This window comes from Aquarana catesbeiana, linkage group LG13 (genome assembly GCF_042186555.1).
Source record: "Aquarana catesbeiana isolate 2022-GZ linkage group LG13, ASM4218655v1, whole genome shotgun sequence".
Classification (NCBI taxonomy): domain Eukaryota; kingdom Metazoa; phylum Chordata; class Amphibia; order Anura; family Ranidae; genus Aquarana; species Aquarana catesbeiana.
Genome location: NC_133336.1, coordinates 53464008 through 53479601, shown reverse-complemented (window position 1 = coordinate 53479601; position 15594 = coordinate 53464008). Strand labels below are relative to the sequence as shown.

The 15594-nt window shown below is 44.8% G+C and overlaps 1 protein-coding gene across 1 annotated transcript in view; it reads left to right on the top strand.

The window, feature by feature from the left end:
• The first annotated feature begins 3769 nt into the window (after positions 1 to 3769).
• The window catches only part of TRMT61A (tRNA methyltransferase 61A), a 79928-nt gene continuing 68103 nt past the window's right edge, over positions 3770 to 15594 (top strand). Inside the window, exons 1-2 of the mRNA XM_073609879.1 lie at positions 3770 to 3923; positions 13893 to 14233. Coding sequence (XP_073465980.1) covers positions 13903 to 14233 — 331 coding nt within the window. The 5' untranslated portion in view covers positions 3770 to 3923; positions 13893 to 13902. The remainder of the gene's footprint in view (positions 3924 to 13892; positions 14234 to 15594) is intronic.

The following is a 15594-nucleotide window of genomic DNA, read 5'->3' as shown; positions in this document are numbered from 1 at the left end:
AGCGATGTGCACGAGAGCAGTGGCTCTCGACGTGGTTTTCCTCCTCCCTGGGCAAATTGATAACAGTGGGAGCCATTGGCTCCTGCTGCGGTCAATCAAATGCTTTGCCAAGCAAGCAGGGGATGGGGCCAAGCTGCCCGTCCTATGTTAATAGATGCAGACAGGGCAGCTTGGAAGCGAGCACGCACGGGTGCCCCCAGAGAAAGCAGCTTACCATGGGGGCACTTGCCAAAGAGTAGGAACCTGGAGCACCAATGGGGGACCCCAGAAGAAGAGGAAGGGGGTTGCTCTGTGCAAAACTATTGCACAGAGCAGGTAAGTATAACATGTTTGTTATTTTACTTAAAAAAAAATAAAAAAAAAATAAAAAATGAAGCTTTAATATTGCTTTAACGCTTCCCTTTCCGTACAAAGTGACCAGGCATAGATCTCCGTAACGCTAGTCTACTCCCACTGATTGACAGAGACAGAGAGCTAGGGAGGGAGTCCAAACAGTAATGCTACCGGAGAACCTGTCACCTATCAGGTACCATGGCAATGACTAGTTGCTGTTTACCCTTGTAGTTACTCATGAACCTTTGCCATAGTAATGTTAAACATACCCCATTGTGTGGTTAAGCACCCAAGTTCTTTAATTTGTCAAGACATCACATGCACCCCTTTGAATGACTTCAGACCAGGCTCTGAGCAGTAGAATCAATGTTTACCGTAAACTTGGCAATATGTATAATATGCAATAACATTTCGTTCCTAACTAAATCTAACTGCGGCTGCCCCAGGTTACCTTACCTGCACAGATGAAGTCTCCTAGACGAAAGTCCAAACTTGGCAGTGCAAGAACAGGTGTTCCAGAGCATATCATAGTTCCCAGTCTTTAGCGTAGGTTCCTCATGCATTTTCCCAAGTGTCCCCAGTACCCCCAGTTAGGAGGGTATGGGAGGGAGGCTGGACCCAAGGGAAAGCCTGCACACACACAGGGTAATAGGCAGCAAAAACATTAAAGTGATACTAAAGTCTCGTTTTTTTGTTTTTTTGTTCTTTAAAAATAACAAACATGTTATACTTACCTGCTGTATGCATAGGTTTTGCACAGAGCAACCCTGATCCTCCTCTTCTCTGGTGCTCCTGGCCCCTTCCTCCTGATGAGTACCCCCACAGTAAGCAGCTTGCTATGGGGGCACCCAAGCCGAGCTCTGTGTGCCACAGTTTGGCCCCACCCCCTCTTTCTCCTCATTGGCTAACGGACATTGATTGACAGCAGCGGGAGCCAATTGCGCCACTGCTGTGTCTCAGCCAATCAGGAGGGAGACTCTGGGATGGCCGAGGCACTCGTGGAATGAGATGGGGCTCAGGTGAGTATTAGCGGGGCTGCTGCACTACGTAGGGCTTTGCTTCTTTGCTCTCCACATTGATTGTTTTTATTGTGATCACAATTTTTTGCCATTGTATGCTGGTTTTATGGAAATAAAAACCCGAACTGCTTTTGATCTGCACCATCTGGAGCCCTTTTCTTTTTACATATCTTTCACCATGAACTCGTTCATCCCACTCATCCGGCCATCATTGGCCCAAGGGTCGATCTACTAGCGGTAATCGTATTGGAGGGATTCTGTCTTCCGAAGATACCGGAGCCTGCTCCAGTTTCCCTGCTGACCATTCCAGGATACCTCGAGCTGTCTCTATCCATGCCTGATTGATCTGGTGTCGCCGACAACCAGATCCACTCGTTCCGGTAAGAGTACCCATTCTTTCCCTTTTTATGATACCTGCTGTCAACACTACTTTTGATGTCCCTGACTGCTCATATGAAGATGTCCTCAATTTAATGGACTCTTGGTCCTTATAACCATTTCCTTTGGGGATACTTGCTGCCAATGTTACATTTTTTGTCTTTGACTGCTTCCATGTAGATGTCCACCATCTGACGGACTCCTTGCTATTATCACCATCACTTTTCATTTGTGATTTACACATCACTTTTTATTGATTCACTTGTGTTTTACCACTCAACAGGACTTTTTTGTTTGTAGTTCATATTCTATATATGTGCATTCACATGTCCTTAATTATTAATTTCTTTGTCCACACAGCTGTTCCACACAGCCTTTATTAGTGTTACATTTTTACCCACCTCGTGTTTATGAATTTTAGTCACATTTGTATGTAGCTGCTTCAGCTTTTTTATTTTTTCAAAATAGCGCAATTTTACTTTTCCATTACACTAAAAAAAACTTCTGCCTTTAGAACCATTTTAACCCCTTCCCCCTGACCTGGGCAGCCAGGTGCTCAGTACACATACAGTAGCTTACGTGCTGATGGCTCTATAGGCTGCTGGGTTTAAAGTGGAGCTAAACCCTCTTATCCTTTTCAGCCAAGGAAGCTGCTATTTTGACTTCTGTTTGATCTGCAACCGCCATGGTGCGGCACATGTGATCAGTTATGACTCCAGCCATTTGATGATTTGACAGTTTGGTTGAAAGCACAAGCAAATATGACAGCATTACCAGGGTGTCAGAAATGTAACAGTTTTTTTAAAACTGTTCAATTTTAAATTGATGCATTTAGTCCTTGTTTAAATGGACTCCCGGATTTACCTTCAATCCATCACAATTAGGTCTGCAAAAAGAGAAAAAGACGCTGTCCTGTTCTGTATTTTTTTTCTCTGAACCTGGATGGACTCAGAGGTAGTTGGATGTAAACGGACACAAGTCAGTTAACATTTAACTGTCCATAGGGCTGCATGGAACCTCCGATCGAGTCCACCTGAAAGACTGACAGGCTGACCTGATCGGAATGCCCATGTGAAATGGCCCTAAGTTCTTTCTGAATCACCTGCTGACAGAACATGAAGATGCCGCTCATGAATTCTGACGCCAAAATATGTCATCTGGACCTGGATGGACTCAGAGGTAGTCGGATGTAATTGGACACAAGTCTGTTTACATCCAACTGTCCATAGGGCTGCATGGAGCTTCCAATCTGGTCCACCTGAAAGATTGACAGGCTGACCTAATCGGAATGCCTGTGTGAAAGAGCCCTAAGTTCTTTCTGAATCAAGAACAGAGCAAAAAAGTCCGGACGGCCGCACTCCAATGAAAAACGATTTCTTTATTGTTATAAATCCATACAGCAAGGATAAAACCACTGAAGCGTTTTACACCATTAAGGCAGGTACTTATTCATAGCTCCTAAATAAGCACCTGCCTTAATGGTGTGAAACGCGTCAGTGGTTTTATCCTTGCTGTATGGATTTATAACAATAAAGAAATCGTTTTTTATTGGAGTGCGGCCATCCGGACTTTTTTGCTCTGTTCTCGCATATGGTTGCATATTGAGCCGCACACACACCTGAAGAGGGGAGAAATCATTGGAAACAGACACCAGGAGCAGGTTCTCTTTGTTTCTTTCTGAATCACCAGCCGGTTGCCAAATATGCCACTCATGAATCCTGATAACACAGAAACCATTGCAGCTACAGGTTCAACATTACAGCCAGGCAGCTGGCATTTTCCAAAGCACCTCAGCAATGGCAGCCTATTCATTTGCCTCATAACAGATCCCCTTTCACATCTGCTACGACTGCCAGTATGCTTCTGGAACAAGTATGACAGGATATAGTGATATTTGTACACCAGCGGCACACACTGCCAGACTGAGACAGCAGGGGAGGGAGGAGGGGCCCCGTTTAATGTTTTAATGTCTATTTTTGCTCGGAATATTTGATTATTGAGCTTTAATTAGAACCAAAATAGAACCAGAGGCAGAGACATCCTGCCAACAAAGCTTTCAGTGACGTCATCAGGGAGCGACCAGGAAGCGCCTCCACGTGTGTCACTGGGGGAGACAGATGCTGCAGAAATCGCATCGCTGAGAAGTTTAAGCATCCCTTATCATTGCAATAAAGGGACTGGACGTGTTCACAGGTAACTGGAGACCCCCTGATCTTCTCATAGACCGAGTACAGCCATCCCTACCCTAAATAGATCAGAGAAGAGAGATAATGTAGACATAAGTAATCCATTAAGATTGTTTTCCCCAATTCGGATTTGATTGTTGCAAGAAGCGCAGCTGGACTGCCGTGGCTGCAAAGTTCTAAGAAATGCTTATCTAGGGCTGAGCTAATTGCTTGCAATTAGGAAACCATTCCTATTTCTGAATTAGCAATATGAGAGCTGCCATTTCTAACAGAACATAAACAGAATGCTTTTTGTTTTTGATAGGGAAGAGATTAGAACCCCTTTGGATTTTATTGTTACCTGTGACCCCTGATGAGCAGGATGACTTCAGTTCAGTTGGCGGCTGGTTCTCAAAATGTATATGGGGGCGCAAACGAACTGAAAAATTCTGAAAAAAACATCAATCGCGGTCACTGTGCCATATCAAATGCTGCCCGTGTGCCGCCACTGTCTGCACTTACCTGTCTCGGTGGGACAGCTCCGCTATGTCTTCTCCCGTCCTCTCTTCCCGCCCTCTGCTATGATTGGACGCCTGGCGTCCAATCACAGCGCCTGTCGTTTCAGCCAATTAGGTGACGGGTAACAGATCTGAGCACCTGATCGGCGGAGAGGCGCTGAGTGACCTGCGAGTAAGGATGAGCTCTGCTGTGTTCGCATGCTGCACGTGCCGAGCCCGCCAGGAAGTCGGCAATGCGCTACGCTAATCACAGTCAGTGAGACATTTCCCGATCTCTACAGCCGCACATCGGGAAATGTCTCACTGCTTGTGATTAGCGATGTGCAGTGCCGAGTTCCTGGCGGGCTCGGCACATGCAGCATGCGAACACGCCGGAGCTCATCCTTACCTGCGAGCACCCAGCATGGCGCTCGCAGGTCACCTTTTTTGCCGCCTATTAGAGCCTATGGCTCTAATTAGGTGCTTCAAATCCCCCCCCCCCCCGCCACTGTAATTCAGGCGCCCTGCGCCCAAAAAGGGGCCGGGCGCCTGAATAGGGGGGTGGCAGAGGCGGCCATAGATTAATGCAATGCATGAATCTATCCATTGGTGATAGAGGGGTGGCAGGAGAGAGGGGGCGGCGCCCGTGCGACCTTAATGCACAGGCCGCCACTGGTCCGAACCCTCCTGATCTATCCCACCAAGAACCTGTCAAAGTGGACAGCCAATCATAGGTGTGGAAGCATGTCCTGCACCCACATGTATACACTACCCCTGTATATTTTGGGTGGTGGGGAATGCACTTTGTCAGCTTCCTGGTGGGATAAATCACAAGGGTTTGGACTTGTGTCTGAACACACCTGGGGTTATCCCTACCGGTGAGTTGCACCCTCGCTGTTTATCCTGATGACTAGGAATGAGCTTAGGCATGTTCAGATCCTAGTCCAAAACTGCCAGGAAGCTGTCTCCTGTACTGAACCAATCTTCTGTGGCTGGGTTATTCCTCACACTGCAGCCAAATGTATACAAGGGGCATGTATAAGTGCAGCTGCAGGGCAGGGAATGCCTTGGCATAGTATAGTGACAGCTTCCTGGTGGGCTCTCATAGGTGGGTCTACACTGGGAACTAAGAATGAGCTCTGGCGTGTTCGCACAGCCCACGTGTAGAGCCCGCCAGGAAATTGGCACTGCGCTGCGCTAATCACAGGCAGTGAGACATTGTCCCGATGCGCGGCTGCAGAGATCGGGAAATGTCTCACTGCCTGTGCCAACGGGCTCTGCACGTGGGGTGTGCAAACAAGCTGGAGCTCATCCTTACTGGAAACCTGATTTATGCCTGAGCTCATCCCTGCTGTTGACTTATCACCGGACAGAAAGTGATGCGAAATTTGAAATTGTTACCAATAAACTTTCCCATCGCTTCCAGTTGACATTGCAACTGGAAGCGATGGGAAAGTTTTTCAATGAGGACATCTCTTTCATTGAGAACTGTTGAAGAGGGGAATCCTTTGCTTTGTAGGGATGTCCTTTCATATCCTGTTGCATCTCCTTAAAGTGGGAGGTAACTCCCATGTATGATGTTTACCTATAGGTAAGCCTATAATAACAAGGCTTACCTATAGGTACAGTAAATATCTCCTAAACGTGCACCGTTTAGGAGACATTTACTTTAGATGCAGCCGGTGACGTCACCGGCGCATATGATCTAAAGGAACGGCATACCCGTGCCGTAAACAGCGACTCCCGCATGCATGCGTGGGAGTGACATCATCGCTGGCTCGGCTATTCATATCCCCGAAGACCGGGTGAAGACGAAAGCACCTTCAGCGGGTACATAACGCCACTGGAGTGCTTTGTTTTCAGGTAAGTCTGTCATAATTTGCTAATATGCGATGTATACTAGCACATTATGACTTAAACTGCCCGGTGCCTTTTTTTTGGATGTGGTTTACTACTGTTATTAATGGGATACAGACAGCAAAAAGATATTCAGGGGGTTTAAAATGAATGTGAACATGGACTATCCTAAAATATTTAAATTTAGTACTATACTGATTTAAGGCAAAAAGATTTGACCCTGAGAGTACAGGCATGCAGAGTGTCCTGTAGCTCCCAAACAGAAGATGGGGAGCGTGTCCAGAGAGATCTGACTACAGGAGTACAAGCACGTCCTGTAGCTCTCAAACAGAAGGTACAGACCCAAACTGACCACGTTAAGATTGATCTGCATCCGTGCCTAGCGTGGTCAGAAGTGAACAGGGTGAAGGGGACTGGTAGTATTACCAGGTTAGTTAAATTGATATTAAAGGCTTGTGTTTTTTTTTTCTTTAACCACTTCAATACCAGGCACTTAGACACCTTCCTGCCCGAGCCAATTTTCAACTTTCAGCGCTGTCGCAATTTGAATGACAATTGCGCGGTCATGCTACACTGTACCCAAACACATTTTTTATCATTTTGTTCCCACAAATAGAGCTTTCTTTTGGTGGTATTTGATCACCTCTGCAATTTTTATTTTTTGCGCAGCAAATAAAAAAAGACCGAAAATTTTTTCTTTGTTTCTGTAAATTTTTTCGTTGTAAATAAGTATGTTTTCGTCTTCAATGATGGGCACTTATATGGCTGCACTGATGGGGACTGATGAGGTGGCACTGATGATGGGCACTGATAGGCGGCACTGATGGGCATGGAAAAAAAGAGAGAGAGGAGCTCCACTAAGTAAAATCATTTATTCACCAATATAAAAACAAAGTATCAACTTACATTTAGGAGCGGTATATAGAACAGACAGATGTGATTCCTGATAGAAGAGGGGGAAGGGAACAGTCAGTGATTCCCCGGGGATGCCTCCAAACACAACGCAGTCTGGCGGGGAGGCCAGGATGGTACACAGCCTGTCTCTGCGGGAGGACGGAGCGGCAGCCCAGGAAGCCGCTGGCAATGTTGTCAATGAGGAGAAAAAACACAACGCGTTTCTGAGCATGCGCAGGGTCTGTACGGCACATGCGCGCTTCTTTATCAAGTGTAGAGTAGGGAAACCAGTGAAGAGCTATTTATAGCAGATCAAAGGTAATGGGTGGACGTTCACAGCTGATTGTATCAATGCAGGTAATGGGTGGATGTTCACAGCTGATTGTATCACAGCTGATTGTATCAATGCAGGTAATGGGTGGACGTTCACAGCTGATTGTATCAATGCCGGAGTGTCAATATATGAACCACGGACAATAGCAATGTTATATAACAAGGCCAGAGCACATATCTGTATCTTTATGAGCAAGCTGGATGTCTGATAAAAGAAAGCTGGGGAAAAAAATTATTACTAGAGAACTATATATCTAAAAAGGGTGAATGATTAAAAGAAGATGTGTCTCAAGAGTATATAGATAAACTATCATAGAAGTATTATAAAAATTTATTATGAAGACATGATCATGATATATATATCCTTTTTCTTTTATCATCCATTTTTTTATTATTTCATTTTTATTTTTTACATTGTCATATAATAATTCTTTTCATGCAATTTTTAATTAACTTTTACATTTTTTGAACCCCCCCCCCCCTTTTTTTTTCATTATCCAATTTACCTTGTGATCATGTCTTCATAATATATTTTTATAATACTTCTATGATAGTTTATCATAAATGCTCTGATATATATGCATATATATACTCTTGAGACACATCTTCTTTTAATCATTCACCCTTTTTACATATATAGTTCTCTAGTAATAATTTTTTTCCCCAACTTTCTTTTATCAGACATCCAGCTTGCTCATAAAGATACAGATATGTGCTCTGGCCTTGTTATATAACATTGCTATTGTCCGTGGTTCATATATTGACACTCCGGCATTGATACAATCAGCTGTGAACGTCCACCCATTACCTGCATTGATACAATCAGCTGTGATACAATCAGCTGTGAACGTCCACCCATTACCTTTGATCTGCTATAAATAGCTCTTCACTATTTTCCCTACTCTACACTTGATAAAGGAGCGTGCATGTGCCGTACAGACCCTGCGCATGCTCAGAAACGCGTTGTGTTTTTTCTCCTCATTGGCAACATTGCCAGCGGCTTCCTGGGCTGCTGCTCTGTCCTCCCGCAGAGACAGGCTGTGTACCGTCCTGGCCTCCCCGCCAGACTGCATTTTGTTTGGAGGCATCCCCGGGGAATCACTGACTGTTCCCTTCCCCCTCTTCTATCAGGAATCACATCTGTCTGTTCTATATACCGCTCCTAAATGTAAGTTGATACTTTGTTTTTATATTGGTGAATAAATGATTTTACTTAGTGGCGCTCCTCTCTCTCTTTTTTTACCTGGATGGATCTGAGTTTGACTTCTCTCAACAAGAAGAGCTGCCTTTCGTGAATCTGGCCACACAAATTCCTACAAGAAAAGAAAAGTTTTATTCCGGTGTTTTGTTTTACCTATGACTTATCCTCCAGGGATCCTCTCCTGCTTTATAGACTGTTTCCTGGCTCCTGTCCAAGACTTCCAACACCGTCCTGATTACACCGTGATTGATCCAGCTTTTAGACTTTATAATTTCATTAACTTTTATAGTCATTTGCCTTATAGCCTCTGAGCACCAGTTTATTTGTTTTAGTGATGGGCATGGAAAGGTGGCACTTGTAGGTGGCACTGATGGGCACTTGTGGGTGGCACTGATAGGTGGGCATGGATGGGCACTGATAGGTGACACTGATGGATGGCACTGATGACACTGATGGGTGGCATTGCTGGGCATCACTTAATTATTCTGTTACATAATGGTGCCAGTCAGTGCCCATATGTGGGCACTGATTGGTACAGATTTGGCATTAATTTGCACATGTGGATGGCCATGGGGGATATACCTGGCCATCCACATGTTATGTGCCTCCCTGGTGGTCCTGGCGGTTTCCCTGGTGGTCCATTGTAGGCATCCGAGGGGGGGCTGCGCTGATAATCAGCGCAGACCCCCCCTGTCAGGAGAGCCGCCGATCGGCTCTCCTCTACTCACGTCTGTCAGACACTAGTGAGGAAAAGCCGATCACTGACTCGTCCTGTTTACATCATGATCAGCTGTGATTGGACACGGCTGATCACGTGGTAAAGAGCCTCCGTCGGAGGCTCTTTACCGAGATCGGTGTGTCAGATTGACACACCGCACCACCGATTGCCGCAATGCATGCCCCCACAGGCACGCGGTGGCTGTTATCCTGCAGGACATCATATGACGCCCAGTCAGGATAACGTAACCACCGCCTGGCCGTCATTCTGCTATAGGCGGGCGGGAAGTGGTTAAAATTCTAAACATGTCATACTTACCTACTCAGTGTGGTTGTGCTCAGAGCAGTTCCAATCCTCCTCTTCTTGGGTCCCCTGTCGTCTTCTGGCCCCTTCCTCTTGCTGAGTGCCCCCATAGCAATTGGCTTGCTATGGGCGCACTTGTGCATGCTTGCTCCCGAGTCGCCTGTGTGTGTCGTAAGACACACAAATCGCAGCTCAGTCCCGCACTTCTCCCTCCTCACTGGCTGTGATTGACAACAGTAGGAGCCAATGGCTCCTGCTGCTGTGTCTCAGGAAATGAGGATGAAGAGACTCTGGAGAGTCGCTGCTCTCGTGCACATCATTGGATCGAGGGGGGACTAGGGGGGATGCAGCACACAGAAGGTTTTTTTTACCTTAATGCAAACTTTCAGCCTTTACAACCACTTGAATGTTATTTAACACTTCTCAGGTAGTAAAAAGACTCACTAAGTGCATAGCTGGGGATAAAGTAAACCCCCAACTTTGTAAATTAGGTTAATTTACACTTTAACCCAGGGGTGCCAAAAATTTGAAGAGCGAGGGCCACTTAAACAACTTGGTAACCGGTCATGGGCCACAATGAGCGAAGCGGGTGGATGACGGGTCCTTGTCTACTCTGTATATGCAGAGCAGAAACGGACACAGCCCACTCTACTCTACAGGCCGTCCAATCCGATCCACCCAGACTGAAGTGGACTGATTCCCTTCTGTTTTTTTTTTTTTTTTTTTTGCGTATTGGATTGGAGGTAGGTGAGTGTAAATGGACACAAGTCCGTTTACATCTGCTACTCCATAGAGGTGAATGGAGGGTCCAATTGGGTCAGACCGGTCTTGTGAAAGGTGCCTAAGGCTGCTTTCACTTGGATGTGTTGTGGTTTACAGTGCACCTGTGGCTTTCCTAGACATTTTCTGAAAGTGCACCAAACCTGAAGGTAATAACAGAAGTCTATAGCTCTGTGCTGGTAACCTGCAGGTGCACTGCAGATCAGTTTGAAAGCAGCCCGGTAACCACTGCAGAACAGATATGCCCAAATATACAAAGTGATTGTAGTAATAAACTTCCCTTTAATAACAGCCTTCCATTCAGGTATCGCCACCTGTATCTGTCCCAGGTAGAGTGCATTTGGTATCACTCCTGTGATGGCAGCCAGCTCTATACAGGAAACAGCTTATGCAGGTCTGCTTTGCAGCCGCTTGCTTCCTCTCCCCCTGGCTTATTTCACATCTTTGATGCTCTGAGATGGCAACCCGCAATCGGTGCTTGCTAACCCGCCATCTGAGAACAGGAGGTCGCAGGCCACTGGTTGGTTACCCCTGCTTTAACCTCTTCTCAAATGTATTCTAAACCTGTTCCAGCGACAGCTTGCTTTTGTAGAGATTTCCTGTCACTCCCTGTTGTGCACCCAGGACAGGAAGTGAAGGGAAGCTCTCCCAAAAGGACACAGACCACAAAACAAAAAACGAGTACCATATCCAAAACTGAGGTAAATTTCAGATCTATTTTAAATTGAATAGGTGCATCAAAAGCCGTAAGAATGTCAGATTGTTTTTGCAATGGTTCTAGAGCAGGGGTCTCCAAACTTTTCAAACAAAGGGACAATTTATTGTCCTTCAGACTTTAGGAGGGCCGGATTGTGGCCAGTGGGAGCAGAAAATGTCCCAGGCCCGGCATTAGTGAGAATAAATATGGCCTCAGGGTTGGTGGTCAATAGGAGGAGTAGTGCCCCTATTAGTAGGAGGAATAGTATCCCAGGATTGGTATCGGTGGAAGAAATAGTGCCCCATTGTTGGTGTCAGTGGGAGGAATAGTCCCCCAAGTGCCGGATAAAGGCTAGCAAAGGGCCATTTTTGGCCCTCGAGCCACAGTTTGGAGACTGAGGACTGGGCAGCAAGGTCAGATGTTAATATACATAGTGAACTTTGGTGGCAGTAAGTGCAAGGTCCACAGGGGTACTGTTTGGTTTTATTTAGTTTTTTAAAGGCAGATGGTCAAAAGTGTCCTTCCTTTATTGATGTGTTTAGGACTTATGTATGGCTATTTGTATCATCAGTTGTTATTGGTAACTTTTTTTATTGAGAGATTTTTCCTTAAAATATTTTTAATTGAAACAAAATCTGTATAACCAAAAAGGACAATATGATACAGTGTAATGAGCAGTTTGTATTATTTAATAATGTTTACCTGACCCACTATGTGGTGTGCTGCAGTGCCGTTTATTGTAAATGAAACCCCAACAATCCTCCAAAAAGTGCATGTGCCCTGCGCTGCAATAAAATGCAACCCGCTCCAATCTTTGCTTGTGTTGCTGTGCGTTTCTTTTTAAATGCACAATTTAATGCAACGGATTTCTTCCCACAGTGTTGTCAATGTCCTCATTGGAGAAATTCTTAACCATATCCTGTCCTGAGAGGAGGAATATCCCCAAAGGGGAGACAGAAGACAATAAACACCTGAATGAGGATCTATCCCCTCCCCGCATTGTCTAAAACTGGCTGGAGTTGGGTTTTAACACTTTTCATTCCAGGAGCATTCTGCTTTTATGCTGTTAGCATTTTTTAAAATAATTTGGTGGGCATTTTCTAAAGCGGTATTAAACCAAAAAACAAACATTTATTATATTGCGGCTTACCAATTCTTTGATGTGATGGCTGCATTAGTTTTCTTTTTGTAGGCTTTCTTTCCTATATTTTCATCTGGTGATCTGGCCAGTAAGTCTGTTGTTTAACAGAACAAGCTGTCCTGCAGATGTATCAGTTAGAAGGTTGAGAAACGCCATTTACCACTGACAAAAGTGCTTACAATGGTCAGCTTTTTTTTTTCTTTTTTTTCTTTTTTTTTTTTTTTAGGCAAAAGAAACAAAATGGTTTGCTTTAACTGCTTTTAAAGTGTTAGCTGGAGTTTGGCTTCAATTAGTTTAGTGCAGTGGTCTCCAAACTGCAGCCCTCTGCTTGCTTTTATGCAGCCCTTGGGGCAATATCCCCCCCCCCCCCCCACTACTGTCATCCACAGTGGGGTATAGTCCCTGTCACTAACACAGACAATGGGACACTGTTCCTCTCACTGACACCAGCAACGGTGCACTACTCCTCCCACTAACTCCAATAATGGTCCACTATTCTTCCCATTGATACCAATGATGGTGCCCCATTGTTCCCACTGACACCAATGATGGTGCCCCATTGTTCCCACTGACACCAATGATGGTGCCCCATTGTTCCCACTGACACCAATGATGGTGCCCCATTGTTCCCACTGACACCAATGATGGTGCCCCATTGTTCCCACTGACACCAATGATGGTGCCCCATTGTTCCCACTGACACCAATGATGGTGCCCCATTGTTCCCACTGACACCAATGATGGTGCCCCATTGTTCCCACTGACACCAATGATGGTGCCCAATTCTTCCCACTGACACCAATGATGGTGCCCCATTCTTCCCACTGACACCAATGATGGTGCCCCATTCTTCCCAATGATGGTGCCCCATTCTTTCCACTGACACCAATGATGGTGCCCCATTCTTCCCACTGACACCAATGATGGTGCCCCATTCTTCCCACTGATACCAATGATGGTGCCCCATTCTTCCCACTGACACCAATGATGGTACACTACTCCTCCCATTGATCTCAATGATGGGACATTATTCCTCCCCTTGACATGAAGGATGGGACACTATTCCTCCCATTTTAACTAACGATGGAGTACTATTACTTTCCCTAACACCAATGATGGGGCATTGTTTACTCCCACTGATGTCAGGACATATTCTATTTCTACTGGCCACAGTCTGGCCCCCTTAAAGTACGAAGGACAGTAAACTGGCCTTTTGTTTAGAAAGTTTGGAGACCCCTGATCTAGTGTATCTAAATTCGATAGTACATCCAACACTTCCCTCCACCCAGACTGAGAATGCTGCTGTCCAAAGGTGTCTCTCTTGCTCCTTCATCCAGAGTGGGGGCACCCTAAAGCAGGAAGTTTATAACTGGCCAGATCACCAGGTTAAAACAGGTGAGAGAGAGCCTGAATAAGAAAACGAATGCAGCCATCACATTAAAGGATTAGTTAGCTGCAATATATTCCATTTTTGGTTTTGGGTTCAATACCACTTTAAAGCTGAATTCTAGGTATAGAATTTCTACACATAATAATAACTTTTTACTGACTTATTCAATTTTGTATTTATTTTAAGATCACACGGCATGAGTTTTGTGGAATACAAAGAGCAAATCCAAGATGGTGACACAGCCATTATCTTTCTGGGACATGACTCCATGTTCCCGGTGACTATCAAACAAGGAAGCCAGACTCAGACTAAATATGGGGTCATCAGGCACTCCACCGACCTTATTGGGAAGAACTATGGCTCCAAGGTGACCTGCAGCAAAGGAGGATGGGTATACATTCTATATCCAACCCCGGAACTCTGGACAATGAACCTGCCTCATCGAACTCAAATCCTTTATTCTACGGACATCTCGATGATCACCATGATGCTGGAGCTGAAGCCAGGCTCTGTGGTGTGTGAGTCAGGTAATTATGTTTTATTACAGGTATATTTAGGAAGGTTATTCCATCCATTCCATTACATCTGTATTGCTGAACTGGTACATGGAGTAATAGGCAATTCTAAGCTGTCCTAGGAAATGAATGCTTTTCTTTATATAGTGTAGAAATGAATTAAAAAAAAAAACCTATTCAACCATATTCCAAGCAATTGATAATACTTATGAAAAGGTCAACCCTGCCAAATCTGATTTGGACACCTTTTAGGTTGAATCATTCACTGGCTTCTATTTCAGGCTCTATTCTTTCATAGGTCTGACCCTTAAAGTATAAAAGGCAAAACTTCTTTTTTTTTTTTTTGTTTAGTGGAGGGGGATTTTAACATTTGTCAGGTTCTTATTGCTATCAGTGACCCTTTTAGGGAGATTCACTCTCTTTATTTGTCCTGGTGAACGTTATCACTAAAGATGGCCATAGATGGATCAAAATTTTACCGGTTCAACAGGGACTGTGTGACCGCTCTCACTTGAAAAAAATTCGATTGGGCTTGTTGGAAATTTTTTCTCGATCAGCTGCTGATCAGGGTCTTCTGAGAGTAGAATACAATGGCTCCACAGGGAGGACTCCTCCATGCACCTCACTTGAGTGAATGGGGGAACCCCTTTGGTTTTTTTCGATTAGCCCACTTGGTAATCGAAAAAAAAAAAAAAAAAGCTTAGGAGTGGAAGTGAAAGCACACCCCAAATTTGTAGTTGTCCCCAGAACAGGGATACAGAAGTCTTCCACTAATTCTGATGAGCCTGGTGACAACCAGGGAGATCCTATTACTTCATGTTGTGGCTATGGGACAGGAAGTGAAGGGAAATTTCCCCATTAAGTGACAGATGGCAAAAAAACCTGAATGGAGTTATAAAATAAAAACATGGATTGTTTTGTCTTTAGTTCTACTTTAAGGCTTCATGCACACAGAACATTTGCGCAGCGCGCTCCTTGGGGTGTCTGGCATTTTTTTTCCTGCATGTTAGTCTGTGTCTCCATACACACATAGACGTTTGGCAGTGTTTAGAGGCAGGGAAAGAAAACTCACTGCCGGTGTGTCCAGGAGCAGCAGAGTCTGGGCAGAAAAACTGCTTGGCGCTTGTAAAGTGTCTAAATGAGCGTAAATGCTTGTTAACGCTATGCATGTTTAGCGCTTGAGCATTAATTAATTTCACTGAATTAATAATTCATTTTGGCAAATGAAATGAACGCCCAATCGCTTGACACCTGTAAATTCACCTAAATGCTCGTAAAAGCGTTAGACACTTTTACGAGCATCAGGTGGTTTTTCTGCAAAAATGCTGCTGGCTTTTAGGTGAGTTAAAAAAAAAACCATCCTTTGTGCATGA